This window comes from Bufo bufo, chromosome 8 (assembly GCF_905171765.1).
Source record: "Bufo bufo chromosome 8, aBufBuf1.1, whole genome shotgun sequence".
NCBI lineage: Eukaryota > Metazoa > Chordata > Amphibia > Anura > Bufonidae > Bufo > Bufo bufo.
In genome coordinates, this window is record NC_053396.1 from 54,340 (window position 1) to 71,643 (window position 17,304).

Sequence of the window (17,304 nt, forward strand, 5' to 3'; positions counted from 1 at the left end):
TGATCCTGTCTGTTCCCTGTATAGCCTGGCAGTGCTCCACTGCTTCTGATCCTGTCTGTTTCATGTATAGCCTGGCAGTGCTCCACTGCTTCTGATCCCGTCTGTTCCATGTATAGCCTGGCAGTGCTCCACTGCTTCTGATCCTGTCTGTTCCATGTATAGCCTGGCAGTGCTCCACTGCTTCTGATCCCGTCTGTTCCATGTATAGTCTGGCAGTGCTCCACTGCTTCTGATCCCGTCTGTTCCATGTATAGTCTGGCAGTGCTCCACTGCTTCTGATCCTGTCTGTCCCATGTATAGCCTGGCAGTGCTCCACTGCTTCTGATCCTGTCTGTTCCATGTATAGCCTGGCAGTGCTCCACTGCTTCTGATCCTGTCTGTTCTATGTATAGCCTGACAGTGCTCCACTGCTTCTGATCCTGTCTGTTCCATGTATAGCCTAGCAGTGCTCTACTGCTTCTGATCCTGTCTGTTAAATGTATAGTCTGGCAGTGCTCCACTGCTTCTGATCCTGTCTGTTCCATGTCTAGCCTGGCAGTGCTCCACTGCTTCTGATCCTGTCTGTCCCATGTATAGCCTGGCAGTGCTCCACTGCTTCTGATCCCGTCTGTTCCATGTATAGTCTGGCAGTGCTCCACTGCTTCTGATCCCGTCTGTTCCATGTATAGTCTGGCAGTGCTCCACTGCTTCTGATCCTGTCTGTTCCATGTATAGCCTGGCAGTGCTCCACTGCTTCTGATCTTGTCTGTTCCATGTATAGCCTGGCAGTGCTCCACTGCTTCTGATCCTGTCTGTTCCATGTATAGCCTGGCAGTGCTCCACTGCTTCTGATCCTGTCTGTTCCATGTATAACCTGGCAGTGCTCCACTGCTTCTGATCCTGTCTGTTCCATGTATAGCCTGGCAGTGCTCCACTGCTTCTGATCCTGTCTGTTCCATGTATAGCCTGGCAGTGCTCTACTGCTTCTGATCCTGTCTGTTCCATGTATAGCCTGGCAGTGCTTCACTGCTTCTGAACCCTTCTGTTCCATGTATAGCCTGGCAGTGCTCCACTGCTTCTGATCCTGTGTGTTCCATGTATAGCCTGGCAGTGCTCCACTGCTTCTGAACCCTTCTGTTCCATGTATAGCCTGGCAGTGTAACTGCTTCTGATCCTGTCTGTTCCATGTATAGCCTGGCAGTGCTCCACTGCTTCTGATCCTGTCTGTTCCATGTATAGCCTGGCAGTGCTCCACTGCTTCTGATCCTGTCTGTTCCATGTATAGCCTGACAGTGCTCCACTGCTTCTGATCCCGTCTGTTCCATGTATAGCCTGGCAGTGCTCCACTGCTTCTGATCCCGTCTGTTCCATGTATAGCCTGGCAGTGCTCCACTGCTTCGGATCCCGTCTGTTCCATGTATAGTCTGGCAGTGCTCCACTGCTTCTGATCCTGTCTGTTCCATGTATAGCCTGGCAGTGCTCCACTGCTTCTGATCCTGTCTGTTCCATGTATAGCCTGGCAGTGTAACTGCTTCTGATCCTGTCTGTTCCATGTCTAGCCTGGCAGTGCTCCACTGCTTCTGATCCTGTCTGTTCCCTGTATAGCCTGGCAGTGCTCCACTGCTTCTGATCCTGTCTGTTCCATGTATAGCCTGGCAGTGCTCTACTGCTTCTGATCCTGTCTGTTCCATGTCTAGCCTGGCAGTGCTCCACTGCTTCTGATCCTGTCCGTTCCATGTATAGCCTGGCAGTGCTCCACTGCTTCTGATCCCGTCTGTTCCATGTATAGTCTGGCAGTGCTCCACTGCTTCTGATCCCGTCTGTTCCATGTATAGCCTGGCAGTGCTCCACTGCTTCTGATCCTTTCTGTCCATGTATAGCCTGGCAGTGTAACTGCTTCTGATCCTGTCTGTTCCATGTCTAGCCTGGCAGTGCTCTACTGCTTCTGATCCTGTCTGTTCCATGTATAGCCTGGCAGTGCTCCACTGCTTCTGATCCTGTCTGTTCCCTGTATAGCCTGGCAGTGCTCCACTGCTTCTGATCCTGTCTGTTTCATGTATAGCCTGGCAGTGCTCCACTGCTTCTGATCCCGTCTGTTCCATGTATAGCCTGGCAGTGCTCCACTGCTTCTGATCCTGTCTGTCCATGTATAGCCTGGCAGTGTAACTGCTTCTGTTCCTGTCCTGTGTTTGTCCTGCCTTCGTGAGATGGCTCCTGGGTTCTCCGGAGGGAGGATATCTAGTCTGTGTGCAGCTCTACCTGTGACCGCCATGCTTCCGTTCCGCATGGGTTCCAGGCATCTGCTTGTGTGCAGGTTCCCGTTGTCTTGTCTGATCCATGTCCTGAATTTCTTTGGGTTCTAGTCCTGTTGTCTGTGGTTCTCTGTAGGTAGTGGCCATGTGCACCCGGACCTTCCTGGAGGGGCGACCAGTGAGCCCTCGGCTAAGTTCATCCCCACCACCAGGGGCTCTGTGAAGAACGAGGCTCACTGGCTCTCCGCCCTTTGGTTTGGCCTCCTGCCTTGCCAGTGCACTTGCTTCAGTGGTAATGCTACTGTTATTGCTTAACCTGCTTATCTGTTACTGTCATGTGTAATAAAGTATTCTGTTGGTCCCTGGTCTCTGATCTGCCTGTTCCTGTTTGCATGACATGCCAGAGGTCTGCCCGGGCCCCCGGTACGTGACACCCATGTAGAGCCAATGTATAAACCCATGAGCCCATGTATAAACTGAAAATGTACCGGGGAGGGGGAGGAGTATTTATCCTATAGCTGTCAGAGGATTGGCTGAGCAACCGCCTGTCATCATGAGAAAGAGGGATCCAATACATCCCGTTTTTAAAATCTCTGCTTGCTGTGAGTGCATAGTAACATCCTTATTTACATCCATAGACTGAAAACCTCTCCTGATGTTGTTCTGCTCACACAGTTGAGGGTTTGTTACAATGTATCATTCATGTAAGGAGCACTCCAGAGGTTGCACTCCAGAGCTCTGTCTGACCTTGCTATTACTAAGGCGAGATGAGACTAATCGGCGACCACTAGGTGGCCGAGAAGTAGCGGTCAGGCCGGTGCACAATTCTCTCAGTGGCCCCTATAGCAGTGTTTCCAAGTTCAGGGAACCGCATCGCTTGCTGTGCTATGCACTTTCCATAGGCCCAATGCACTGCAATGGGAGCTACTGAAACGCCACAGCGCCACCCCGCTCCAGTGTATCCCTGCCACGTGGCGGTCAGTGCCTTAATAATGGTGAGACGGGACAGCCCCTTTAAGAAGGACATTTTGAGCCTTTTTTGGTATCTGCTCAGTGTGTCCCCCTACTCCTCCTCACGGTCCTATGTCTGACCACAGGACAACTGGCTGCTGCAGCATCTCAACCCCCCCCCATTGGACTAAACTAGGGGATCATGAAAGAGATCAGCAGGAAGTTAGCACAAGGCTATTTGTTTCAGGGATGTGTAGAAAGTCCTGCAGACAGTGGGCAAGGTGATCTCATGCACCCTTCTTTTCTAGGTTTAGTGTGGCTACTTTAGTTTATCTTGTCCAGAGAGCTTACAATCCACAGTACATTGGTTCATCTTTGTATGTGATCTACCTCTTGTTCTGCATGAGCTGTTCTTGTTGTCTCGCCCAGGTCCTGGGAGCAACTCATGGAAATCATTCTCCTCCTCCACGTTGGCAGAGTCCCGGAAGGATCCACTCATGAAATGGCTTCTTTTGCTCATCCCTGTTGCCTCTTTTGGACTCGGCACTTGGCAGGTAACACTTTATGGCATATGAAAAAAAAGATGTGAGAGGTTTGGTCTGGGAAAACAGGTATTTTCCTCCCAGTATGTGCTGCTGGGCTGATTTCCAGCCAGGTGAGGTCAAATACCGGACTGGATTTTAATTGCCGGTCTGGGTTTTGGCAGCACCTGGCTGTTCTTAAATAGGCAGCTGGGCTCGGAAGCCATGTCTGTGTGCTGGGATATGAGGCCTGTGCTGGGCAGGAGAGCGGAAACGCGTGCCTAAAGCCTGTATTTTGACTTTCTGAGGCAGAACTGCCACCAAGGTGACTTTTGTTGTATTAATTTGCCATTGAGTGTGAAGTAACACCGACACTGCAAAAGTGACGTTTTGTTTTTGGCATCATGTGTGAATAAACACTGAAGTTTGAATTACCAGGCTCTACTGGCTTCCTCAGGGGTGCCAGTAGAGCCTGGCGATACGCGTTGGGCTTGTTTCCTGACCACCACGCATACCCCCACTATGCTACTTTAAATGATAAGTATTGTAGCTCTCCATTATTTTATTGTTGATGGATTTCATGCACTTTAAACTGTTATACATTTATACATGTGGGGGAATGTTCATGCCTTTGTGGGGGGGCATGTGTACATGATTGGTCCACACGGCCAAGATTCATTGTATACAATGTTTTTAACCCATTCTTTGTTGTGTCTGTTGCTTTAAATAAATTTGATACTTTTTTAGATGTGCGGCTCTTATCTCTGTATTCTTTTCTTTTCCTTTGAACTACATTGTGTATCACATACCGTGTGCCGGCACTCTTATTCTAATTTTGATGTGCCCCCGTTTTTTGAATTACACGCTTATCCTAACTACCAGAGGGAATCCCCACAATATACACAGCCTACTTACTAAAAATTGGGGATGTTTGTCTTGTGGGTGAATTTTCAGGATGACCCTAAAATGCCCTCTGACCTTTACAGGATACCTTAATGTCACCTTCTCTAACCTTCTGAATGCACACGTCCAACTCTTCAATGTTTCAGGTCTTTTTGCACAACTTGCTGTTCTCTAACAAGGAGCTTAACGGCAAAATTCACACCAGGTGTTTGATCCATAAATCGCCCAATAAATGTCCTGGTTCAATTTGAATTGGTATTAAACTGTCCTCCTCATCCTGCTGCTTACATTGTGATATCATGAGACCAAGACGACACCTAACAATTGATGAACAGGACCTCACCATTGCGAGTCTTCAAGCAGGATGTTCTCAGACGGAGGTGGCCCCTGAGCTTAGAGTGTCACAGAGTGTCATCAGCAGGTTGTATCAGAGATACAGAGACTGGAAGAGTCACAGAAAGGCAGAGAAGTGGACGTCCTGTGGCCACATCCCACTCTGATGACCGCTTCATTGTGAACAATGCCCTGCGGAACCAGATGATGAATGCCACACAACTCCAGGCACATGTAAGGGAGGTGGGAGGCACCCAAGTGTCACGTCAGACCGTGATAGACGACCTGCAAGGTACCTGACCACACCACCAGGCACAGGCGTCATTGTCTTGTATGGGCCAGGGAGCATCTATGCTGGACGAGGGACCAGTGGCCTCAGTGCTGTTCATTGATGAAAGGCGATTCATGCTGAGCAGAAATGATGGCTGCCAACGATGTTGGAGAAGTCAAGGAGACCGCTCTGCATCAGTCACTGTGGTCACCAGATGAGCCTTTGGTGGTGGTGGTGTCACAGTGTGGGCCGGTGTGACTGGTCCAGTGACAGCCCAGACTACCTGAAGAACATCATTTATCTAGTCATTGTACCTCTGCAGGAACAACACGGGCCTAATGTCATCTTCATGGAGGACAATACTCCAGCTCATCGAGGTCCATCATTAGGGAACGGCTGCAAAAGACTGGGGGACCCCACATAGAGTGGCCTGCACTTTCTCCAGTGCTGAATCCCACTGAAAACCTCTGGGATCAGCTGAGTCGCCGTGTAGAGGTTTGTAACTCTGTACCTCAGAACCTCAATGACCTGAGGGCCGCACTTCAAGAAGAGTAGGATGCCTCAGAGGACAATAAGGCGACTTGTGAACAGTAGGAGACGTCGTTGTTGAGCTGGAATTGATGCTCAAGGCCACAGGACAGGTTCCTGAGACACTGACATTTTGTGGGGGTATACCCAGCACTGGGGTCGGCTTCTGAGATGAGGAAATCACCATTGCTGCTTCTACTGAAATACCCGACTTTCAGGATATAATATCACTGGAGCCGGAACTTCTTACGTTTACTAGAAATTTCACCTGAAAGCCAAAAATCCAGAACTTCTTCTGAGTGGTGTGTGTGTGTGTGTGTGTGTGTGTATATATATATTACAGTACAGACCAAAAGTTTGGACACACCTTCTCATTCAAAGAGTTTTCTTTATTTTCATGACTATGAAGGCATCAAAACTATGAATTAACACATGTGGAATTATATACATAACAAACAAGTGTGAAACAACTGAAAATATGTCATATTCTAGGTTCTTCAAAGTAGCCACCTTTTGCTTTGATTCCTGCTTTGCACACTCTTGGCATTCTCTTGATGAGCTTCAAGAGGTAGTCCCCTGAAATGGTTTTCACTTCACAGGTGTGCCCTGTCAGGTTTAATAAGTGGGATTTCTTGCCTTATAAATGGGGTTGGGACCATCAGTGGCGTTGAGGAGAAGTCAGGTGGATACACAGCTGATAGTCCTACTGAATAGACTGTTAGAATTTGTATTATGGCAAGAAAAAAGCAGCTAAGTAAAGAAAAACGAGTGGCCATCATTACTTTAGGAAATGAAGGTCAGTCAGTCAGCCGAAAAATAGGGAAAACTTTGAAAGTAAGGGCTATTTGACCATGAAGGAGAGTGATGGGGTGCTGCGCCAGATGACCTGGCCTCCACAGTCACCAGACCTGAACCCAATCGAGATGGTTTGGGGTGAGCTGGACCGCAGAGTGAAGGCAAAAGGGCCAACAAGTGCTAAGCATCTCTGGGAACTCCTTCAAGACTGTTGGAAGACCATTTCAGGGGACTACCTCTTGGAGCTCATCAAGAGAATGCCAAGAGTGTGCAAAGCAGTAATCAAAGCAAAAGGTGGCTACTTTAAAGAACCTAGAATATGACCTATTTTCAGTTGTTTCACACTTGTTTGTTATGTATATAATTCCACATGTGTTAATTCATAGTTTTGATGCCTCATAGCTTTGAATGAGAAGGTGTGTCCAAACTTTTGGTCTTTACTGTGTGTGTATATATATATATATATTGGAAAGGGGGGAGTTTTAGGGTTAGCGCTGCTGGCATATGAGTGATGTCTTGTTGGCGGAACCTGCCACCTGAAGTGGCGTTGAGACCTGTCACCCCCCTGTCACCGGACGCGGCGTTGTCGGGACCTGTCACCGGACGCGGCGTTGTCGGGACCTGTCACCGGACGCGGCGTTGTCGGGACCTGTCACCGGACGCGGCGTTGTCGGGACCTGTCACCGGACGCGGCGTTGTCGGGACCTGTCACCGGACGCGGCGTTGTCGGGACCTGTCACCGGACGCGGCGTTGTCGGGACCTGTCACCGGACGCGGCGTTGTCGGGACCTGTCACCGGACGCGGCGTTGTCGGGACCTGTCACCGGACGCGGCGTTGTCGGGACCTGTCACCGGACGCGGCGTTGTCGGGACCTGTCACCGTAAGCAGGGTTGTTCATGCTCCAGAGTGACCACCAATAAAAGCATTCGGCAGATCCATTGTTCTACTCATTTTGTTCTGTTAATTGGGGGTGGGGGGGTACGTGATTTACCTTTTGCAGCTTTTACAATGAGCTGTGTTTTCAGGCTGATCACTATATAGAGGAAGTTTCTAGCGCAGGGATCAGCAACCTTTGGCACTCCAGCTGCTGTGAAACTACAACTCCCAGCGTGCACACTTGCTTGGCTGTTCTATTTACTCCCATAGAAGTGAATGGAAGATTTTGGGAGTTGTAGTTTCCCTGATCCCTCTTCTAGTTGTCTCTACAGGACTGATCTCTGAGCTTTTCAGAACAATGCCCCTGAAATGAAAAGTACAAGTAGATAAAACTCCTCAAATTGTCTTCTTCTCACATATAATTCACGTGGCTCCCCTTGTAGGAGCCACTTACTAGGCATTCAGCACTCAGGAAAGCAGTGGTACTGTGATGGTGACCATCGTCCATCTTTCAACCGCATACCATTGCTGGGCAGACTGCTAATGATGGGAGGATGATTTAGTAGGACGAGGGGTCATCAGCAGTGATGGGAGCAGACTCCGTTCATCACCCCGCAGTACTGCTGACCGTATCTTCTCTTTCAGATACAGCGACGGCGGTGGAAGATGAACCTGATCCAGCAGCTGGAGGCGCAGTTCACATCCAGTCCCATACCTCTCCCCACAGAGTGAGTTTCATTAGTTGCATTTAAGGGGTACACTACTAGGACCCCTATTACCTGCAGCTACGAAGACTGCTGTCACATAGGGAGCCCCTTGTTGGATTACTTCTGGGGTCCCTGTTAGATTTTAATCTTTTTTTCATTTCTAATGTAATGTCTGAGTTCACATAATTGGAGCTGAGGGGAAACCACTTCAGTCCCTTCCTCTCCTATAGATGCACATGGTGAAGTAGTTGGAGTAGTAGTCCACGCTGCCCTCACTAGTGACTTGGATGCTAAGATCTTTGCAGTCCATGTTCTGTCCTCTGGCTCCATCTTCTACTCCCTGGATCACAAATGGACTTCACCCTTGCAAGTGAATCTCGGGAGAAGGAATGGCCGGCCAGAGATGCGCAGTGCATGGTGTGATGGAGTCGGGCACGGTGCTCCAGTGGTCAGGGAAGGAAAGTGGCTTCTGTGGCAGCAGCACAGTCGTCCTCAGGATCCAGAAACAGGAGTAAAGGAGTCGGCCATTTTATGACTGTTGTTTATTCTTAGAGAAGCAGTTGATAGATTTTGAGTGAAGAGAACTTCATGGCTGATCTCAAGATCCATGTTTTCAGTCCCACAGAACTTCAGACACTGGAATTTCATCCTGTCGAGGTCCGAGGACATTTTGATCACTCGAAGGAGCTTTTCCTGAAGCCCCGCACGCTTGTGAAAAAAAGTAAAGAGTCTGAGGAGTCTGGTGGGATGAGACCGCAGGAGATCGGGGCTCACGTGATCACCCCCTTCTGTACTAACCTTGGGTATGTCATCTTACCACTTAAAAGGCATCTGTCAGCAGTTTTGTGCCTATGACACTGGCTGACCTGTTACATGTGCTCCCGGCAGCTGAAGGCCTCTGTGTTGGACCCATGTTCACATGTGCCCGCGCTATGTCGACTCTTTTTTTCATGTTGGCATTCATCATACCGGATTAATATTTCTGTATTTTAATAGCTTGGGCATTTTCTAAATGTATTTCAATCTGTAAAATGGGGAAAGTGGGGAAAAGTAATTATACGTTTTTAGTTCTGGTTTTAAATAATTTTTAATTGTGTGTGTGTGTGTTTTTTATTATTTATTTTTTTTACATTTATTTTTAAATCCTCCGAAACCTCCTGGCTACCATAGCAACTAAGCAGCTCCCGTAATCTCATCGCCGTGGACAGTCGGTCACCGGGGGCCTCCCAATCCCGGTAAATGACCACTCGGATACCGTGGTCAAATTTGCCCACAGCATCTGAGGGGTTAAATGTCCATCATCGGAGTTGTCCCTACCTGATACTGCCAGCGGCTATGGCGCCTACTCAGCTCCTGAGCAGATGTCATGTTAACCCCTTAAAGGGATCTGTCAGCAGTTCTGTCCCTATTACACCCGCTGACCTGTTCCATGTGCGCTCGGCAGCAGAAGACATCTGTGTTGGTCCCATGTTCATATGTGTCCGCATTGCTGAGACATATATGCAAATGAGCCTCTAGGAGCAATGAGTGCGTTGCCATTACACCTAGAGGCTCTGGTACCTCTACAACTGCCGCATCCTCTGCATTTTGACAGGTCCAGGCAGTGAAAAAGTCATCACACCTGGTCCTGTCGATCAAATTACAGAGGCCGCAGCAGTTGCAGAGAGAGCAGAGCCTCTAGGTGTAATGGCAACGCCCCTGGTGCTCCCAGAGGCTCATTTACATATATTTCTCAGCAATGCGGACACATATGAACATGGGACTAACACAGATGCCTTCTGCTGCCGAGCGCACATGGAACAGGTCAGCCGGTGTCGTAGGGAAAGAACTGCTGACCGATCCCCTTAATGTGCTCCAATACTTTACATTATTTCTGTACAGAGCTACTCTGATAACTGCTTCATCAGAACATCTAACCAGTAATCCTCCAGTGACTGGTCAAGGTGGAATGATGATGTCATGGAGGGGCTGGTGCCCAAGGCGTGATGATAATGTCATGAAAGGGGCGGTGCCATAGCTCCCTAGGCTGTTTCTTCCACCAGTACCTCTAACGAGCTGTGATCATTTACCTGCAGAGTCACTATCCTGGTTAACAGGGGATTTGTTCCTAATAAGAAGCTGAATCCACAGACCAGAATGGAGGGTCAGGTGAGCAGAATCTTCTCCTGGGCCTCGTCAGATTCCCCCTGTGGCACGCTCTGCATTGCTGTGATAGCATGGGGCTCACCTTCCACATCTCTTCACCCACTTCTAGTGTTCAGGACAGCAGCAGAAAGTGATTTATCTGGGAGTCTTCAGGGCATCTACCATATCCCTCCATAGGTGGAAGCAGAGGGCTTTTATCTATGATTGTCCTATTCTGTAAATGCAGAAGATCTCAGCCTGTGCACACATGGCACTGCTTGTATCTTGTGTGAGGTTTTATCAAGACATGCACACCATGAAACAGAGTCCTGACCTATTGTATGTGTCTCCCACTGACTCCAGGACATTTGTGGCCCATGAGAAATGTAATGCCATATACTGTAAACTGGCAATCGGGTATAGGAAAGGAGGATAAGGAGACATTCTTACGTCTGGGCAGAACATATGTCGAGATAATCAGTTTCTTTCTCTGCAGATCGATGGAGAGCTGGATCTGGTGGGAATTGTGAGACTCACGGAAATTCGTCAACAGTTTGCTCCAGAGAATGACGTGCAGAAAAATACGTGGTATTACCGGGACCTGGCAGCCATGGCGGAGCAGACTGGGGCACAGCCCATATATATTGAAGCTGATTTTGGTAAGCCTAAAACTTTATATGGGGAGGATGCTGGCAATTTCTGGTATTGTTGCACTCCTCTCTATCTATGATTGGACTCTTCTCCCTTCGCTGGGGGCATCATGTTCCTAGGATAACTAGAGTTGAAACCATTGTGCCCATTATGTTTGGCGCAGACTTCTCAGACAAGGTTTAGTTTTATGGCAGCACATTCAGCCCTTGTGGGTCCCTACTACGAAGCCATAACCCTACTGCAGGCACTCTGTGGGATTTTGTATGGTGTTAAATAGCATCTGGTTGACCAGTTAGATTCAAGCAGAAAAGTAAGCCCATGTGTCTCTATGAAATTGGGGGTACAGTAAGTGGAGGCACAATATGGCCACATGTGTGGGGTCCTATTCAGAATGTGTTCCATATTATATGATAGCATATACTGGGGAAGATGTATAACAATGGCTGTAAAGGATAAGTGGAGGTTACACATGTCGCCTTGTTAAACTCTGAAAAAAGGAGGAGGAATCTGGTTGCTGTAAGAGACTGCTCCTCTTCCCCTTTATGTGGATTACATGATTACAACATACCTGTAATTTCAGGGAATTTTCTTAAATGCTATGTACACATTGGGGACAATACTTTTTATTATTGAATTGTACTCATTTTGGGCTAAAATCTTTTTTTCAATTGGTCTTTATTAAAAGAGCCCTTTTCTCTGTACAGCCTTGAGATTCTCTAGTAGCAGGATCTGAATTTTCTCTCTGTTCTGTCAGTCAACTCAGCTGACGGCTCCTTATCTCTGACCTCCCAAATACTCATTACAGCTCAAGTCTCATCTTACTGATAAGAATGTGTCTTAAATAATTGTTTAGGACCTTTTAGTTAATTTAGAGAGAAGGTTCTTATTTTTTTTAAATCAAATCTTTTTTTATTGACAAGAATAATGTTACAAATTCACATTGGGTATATAAGGTCATATCAAAATAAACCTATTTGATACAATTCACTTTGTACTTTCGAGTCATTTTATAGATAAGTAAACCTATGAGAACCTACCACCCCCCACCCCCAGTATTCCCTACCCCCCTCTCTTACCCTTACTCACTCCGGCAATGGTCCGTCTCTTTACACTATACTCTTAGATCTCAATGTGGTTATGAGACATCCAACTACTCCATAGCTTGTTGAACTTATGTGGGCATCCTCTTTTTAGGAATTTAGCTTTTTCATACACCAGAATATTATTAACTTTTAAGCGGAATTCCTCAAGTGTTGGAGGACTCGCCTGTATCCAGTGTAAGGCTATCAGTTTCCTGGCTACATACAAGAGCCTTCCCAACGCAACCTTTATAGCCTCGTCCGTCCCTACCTTCGTGACATAACCCAATATACATATTTTGGGGTCTCTATCTACTCTTACGGAAAATACTTGGCGTATAATCTCTAATATACCCACCCAGTACTTGTCTAATCTCTGACAGTGCCACATCATGTGAAGCAGATCAGCCGGCTCCAATAAGCATCTTTGACACTTTGCATTGTTTCTGACACCAATGTGCTGTTAAAATATTGGCGTTTTGTATATAATGAAAAGTTGGGATAGTTTCCCCTGTTCACTCAGACACCAGCGGCACCGCATCTGAAATATCACCTCCATGTTCCTGCGATGTCTCCCCCACATCTCTCTCTCATTTCTTCATCCGTGTCAATGGGTGGGAATCCAGGAATGTATCCAGCAGCATTGTGGAAAGCAGAGATATCAGGCCTCTTATCCCCCCCTGAAAGCACACATTTTTGGGATGTCTCTATTTTAATAATACTAATCGTAGTGTCATATGCATGACTCGAATGGAGATATTGGTGGAAACTCGTGCGCGGGATTTGAAATACCTCCTGTATATCCCTGAATGATTTAAACACCCCATTATCTAATAAATCACCTCTCCTAAGAATCCCCTTGTTCTTCCAATCATTCATTACTGTCAATGAGAGGAACTCGGGTAGAAGGAGATTGTTCCAGAGCGGAGCCAATTCCCTAGTGCCCATAACACCTCTCGGCTGCTTAACCTTACGCCACACTTTTCTCATGAGCCCTATCAAGGGAAGGTTTTCCTCCATGAATCCCTGCTCCTTCCAGAATCCACGTAAGATCTTTCCCACCTATTTTTTGTTGCGGAATCTGACTAGTCCTATCAACTAGTGTGTAGTCCGACCAGCCTTTAACCCCCTCAGCCCCTATGGCTTAAACACCCTTAAAGACCAGGCCACTTTTTACACTTCTGACCTACACTACTTTCACCGTTTATTGCTCGGTCATGCAACTTACCACCCAAATGAATTTTACCTACTTTTCTTCTCACTAATAGAGCTTTCATTTGGTGGTATTTCATTGCTGCTGACATTTTTACTTTTTTTGTTATTAATCGAAATTTAACGATTTTTTTTGCAAAAAAATGACATTTTTCACTTTCAGTTGTAAAATTCTGCAAAAAAAACGAGCTCCATATATAAATTTTGCTCTAAATTTATTGTTCTACATGTCTTTGATAAAAAAAATATGTTTGGGTAAAAAAAAAAAATGGTTTGGGTAAAAGTTATAGCGTTTACAAACTATGGTACAAAAATGTGAATTTCCGCTTTTTGAAGCAGCTCTGACTTTCTGAGCACCTGTCATGTTTCCTGAGGTTCTACAATGCCCAGACAGTACAAACACCCCACAAATGACCCCATTTCGGAAAGTAGACACCCTAAGGTATTCGCTGATGGGCATAGTGAGTTCATAGAACTTTTTATTTTTTGTCACAAGTTAGTGGAAAATGATGATTTTTTTTTTTTTTCTTACAAAGTCTCATATTCCACTAACTTGTGACAAAAAATAAAAACTTCTATGAACTCACTATGCCCATCAGCGAATACCTTGGGGTGTCTTCTTTCCAAAATGGGGTCACTTGTGGGGTAGTTATACTGCCCTGGCATTTTCCAGGGGCCCTAATGTGTGATAAGGAGTTTGAAATCAAATTCTGTAATAAATGGCCGGTGAAATCCGAATGGTGCTCTTTGGAATGTGGGCCCCTTTGCCCACCTAGGCTGCAAAAAAGTGTCACACATCTGGTATCTCCGTATTCAGGAGAAGTTAGGGAATGTGTTTTGGGGTGTCATTTTACATATACCCATGCTGGGTGAGAGAAATATCTTGGCAAAAGACAACTTTTCCCATTTTTTTATACAAAGTTGGCATTTGACCAAGATATTTATCTCACCCAGCATGGGTATATGTAAAATGACACCCCAAAACACATTCCCCAACTTCTCCTGAATACGGAGATGCCGCATGTGTGACACTTTTTTGCAGCCTAGGTGGGCAAAGGGGCCCAAATTCCTTTTAGGAGGGCATTTTTAGACATTTGGATACCAGACTTCTTCTCACGCTTTGGGGCCCCTAAAATGCCAGGGCAGTATAAATACCCCACATGTGACCCCATTTTGGAAAGAAGACACCCCAAGGTATTCAATGAGGGGCATGGCGAGTTCATAGAAAAAAAAAAATTTTGGCACAAGTTAGCGGAAATTGATTTTTTTTATTTTTTTTCTCACAAAGTCTCCCTTTCCGCTAACTTGGGACAAAAATTTCAATCTTTCATGGACTCAATATGCCCCTCAGCGAATACCTTGGGGTGTCTTCTTTCCAAAATGGTGTTATTTGTGGGGTGTTTGTACTGCCCTGGCATTTGAGGGTCTCCGCAATCATTACATGTATGCCCAGCATTAGGAGTTTCTGCTATTCTCCTTATATTGAGCATACGGGTAATGAGATTTTTTTTTCCGTTCAGCCTCTGGGCTGAAAGAAAAAAATGAACGGCACAGATTTCTTCATTCGCATCGATCAATGTGGATGAAAAAATCTCTGCCAAAAAAAGAAAAAGGAGGGGAAAGGCGTCTGCCAGGACATAGGAGCTCCGCCCAACATCCATACCCACTTAGCTCGTATGCCCTGGCAAACCAGATTTCTCCATTCACATCAATCGATGTGGATGAATAAATCATTGCCGGGATTTTTTTTTTTATATATACAAAGTGTTTGCCAAAGTATATGAACACCGCCACCTCCTCAGCTCATCATATGCCTCGGCAAACTTATCTTTTACTGCAGAGGAGAAATCTCGTCTTGCAGCGCCGCATACACCGACTTGCGTGTAATCTGACAGCAGCGCAATGCTTCTGTCAGAATGCACATCAGTCCACCTGGAAGGTAAAAAAAAAAGAAAAAACCAGGCCGCAACACAATAATTTTATTAACTTTGGAAGAGAACATCTAAACTTTAACTTTTTGAACTGAACATTAACCTTTTTGCTTACTGGTGTTTTTTTTTTTGTTTTTTTTTTACCTTTATAGAACAAACCTCTCCTTCCCCATGGGTCAATGTGCAAAGCGCAAATCGCCCAAAGATGTGGCGAAGTACGTTATGCACTTTATCCCAGGTGAAAGGAGAGGTTTGCAGCAGCTGTGAGTGAATGGGCCCTAATAGCCCTGTGTGCCTGTCCTGGTGAGATGCGATCCCTATGCTAGGTGTACCTGTGTGTGGTACTTCCGGAAACACTCTCCTAAGCGAAGGGCAGGGTGGTCAGGACAGTCAGGACAGAAATAGCGGGTGTCACGCCTTATTCCACTCCTGCTACAGACACAACATCTTTTTCGGGGTGACGGTTGGGTTGAGGTACCAGCAACGACATTGGGGAAATGTCGCTCGTGTAGACGGCTAACTACACTGGTGGATGGGGCCACGGAACCTTCTGGATACAGGAGGTTCTCGATGATCTCTTCCTGGAATTTGAGGAAGGATCCTGTTCTCCCAGCCTTACTGTAGAGAACAAAACTATTGTACAGAGCCAATTGAATTAAATATACAGACACCTTCTTATACCAGCGTCTGGTTCTGCGGGAAACTAAATACGGAGACAACATCTGGTCATTGAAGTCCACCCCTCCCATGAGCAAATTATAGTCGTGGACTGAGAGGGGCTTTTCAATGACACGGGTTGCTCGCTCAATTTGTATTGTCGTGTCTGCGTGAATGGAGGAGAGCATGTAAACGTCACGCTTGTCTCTCCATTTCACCACGAGCAGTTCTTCGTTACACAAGGCAGCCCTCTCCCCCCTTGCAAGACGGGTGGTAACGAGCCGTTGGGGGAAGCCCCGGCGATTAGGTCGCACGGTGCCACAGGCGCAAATCCGTTCTAGAAACAAATGCCTAAAGAGGGCCACACTTGTGTAGAAATTGTCCACATAAAGATGGTACCCCTTGCCGAATAAGGGTGACACCAAGTCCCAGACTGTCTTCCCACTGCTCCCCAGGTAGTCAGGGCAACCGACCGGCTCCAGGGTCTGATCTTTTCCCTCATAGACACGAAATTTGTGGGTATAGCCTGTGGCCCTTTCACAGAGCTTATACAATTTGACCCCATACCAGGCACGCTTGCTTGGGATGTATTGTTTGAAGCCAAGGCGCCCGGTAAAATGTATAAGGGACTCGTCTATGCAGATGTTTTGCTCGGGGGTATACAAATCTGCAAATTTCTGGTTGAAATGGTCTATGAGGGGCCGAATTTTGTGGAGCCGGTCAAAAGCTGGGTGGCCTCTGGGACGGGTGGTGGTGTTGTCGCTAAAATGCAGGAAACGCAGGATGGTCTCAAATCGTGCCCTGGACATAGCAGCAGAGAACATGGGCATGTGATGAATCGGGTTCGTGGACCAATATGACCGCAATTCATGCTTTTTAGTTAGGCCCATGTTGAGGAGAAGGCCCAGAAAAATTTTAATTTCGGAAACTTGGACTGGTTTCCACCGGAAAGGCTGGGCATAAAAGATTCCCGGGTTTGCGGTTATAAATTGTGTGGCATACCGGTTTGTTTCTGCCACGACTAAGTCCAAGAGCTCCGCAGTCAAGAACAGCTCAAAAAATCCCAGGGCCGAAGCGATTTGAGCCGTCTCAACCCGAACTCCAGACTGGGCGGTGAAAGGGGGAACTAATGGTGCGGCTGAAGTTGGTGACTGCCAATCAGGGTTTGCCAGCACCTCAGGGATTCTAGGGGCTCTACGGGCCTGTCTGTGCGGTGGCTGCGACGGGGTAACTACTGCACGTGCCACCGTACCAGCTTCAACTGCCCTTCTGGTGCTCGCCACGTCACCATGTTGTACGGCAGTGCTGGTACTAGGTCCAGGAAGGGCTGCGCTGCTGGTGTATGCCTCACCACGTGATCCGGCAGCGACAGCCCCACTCTGCTTCTCTTGAAGCGGATCCTGCATAACCTGTGGTCTAGCGACACGGGGCCGGGTACGCCTGGTGCTGTCAGGGACCTCCACCTCCTCGTCCGAACTTTGGGTCAGAGAGCCACTGCTTTCTACAGGTTCATATTCTGACCCGCTAGATTCG

At 47.1% G+C, this 17,304-nt stretch overlaps 1 protein-coding gene across 1 annotated transcript in view; it reads left to right on the forward strand.

Moving 5' to 3' along the window:
- Positions 1–17,304, forward strand: part of LOC121009260 (surfeit locus protein 1) — a 51,794-nt gene that overhangs the window by 21,304 nt on the left and 13,186 nt on the right. Inside the window, exons 3-7 of the mRNA XM_040442257.1 lie at positions 3,612–3,736; positions 8,056–8,138; positions 8,735–8,920; positions 10,193–10,265; positions 10,738–10,900. Of these exons, the coding sequence (XP_040298191.1) occupies positions 3,612–3,736; positions 8,056–8,138; positions 8,735–8,920; positions 10,193–10,265; positions 10,738–10,900 (630 nt within the window). The remainder of the gene's footprint in view (positions 1–3,611; positions 3,737–8,055; positions 8,139–8,734; positions 8,921–10,192; positions 10,266–10,737; positions 10,901–17,304) is intronic.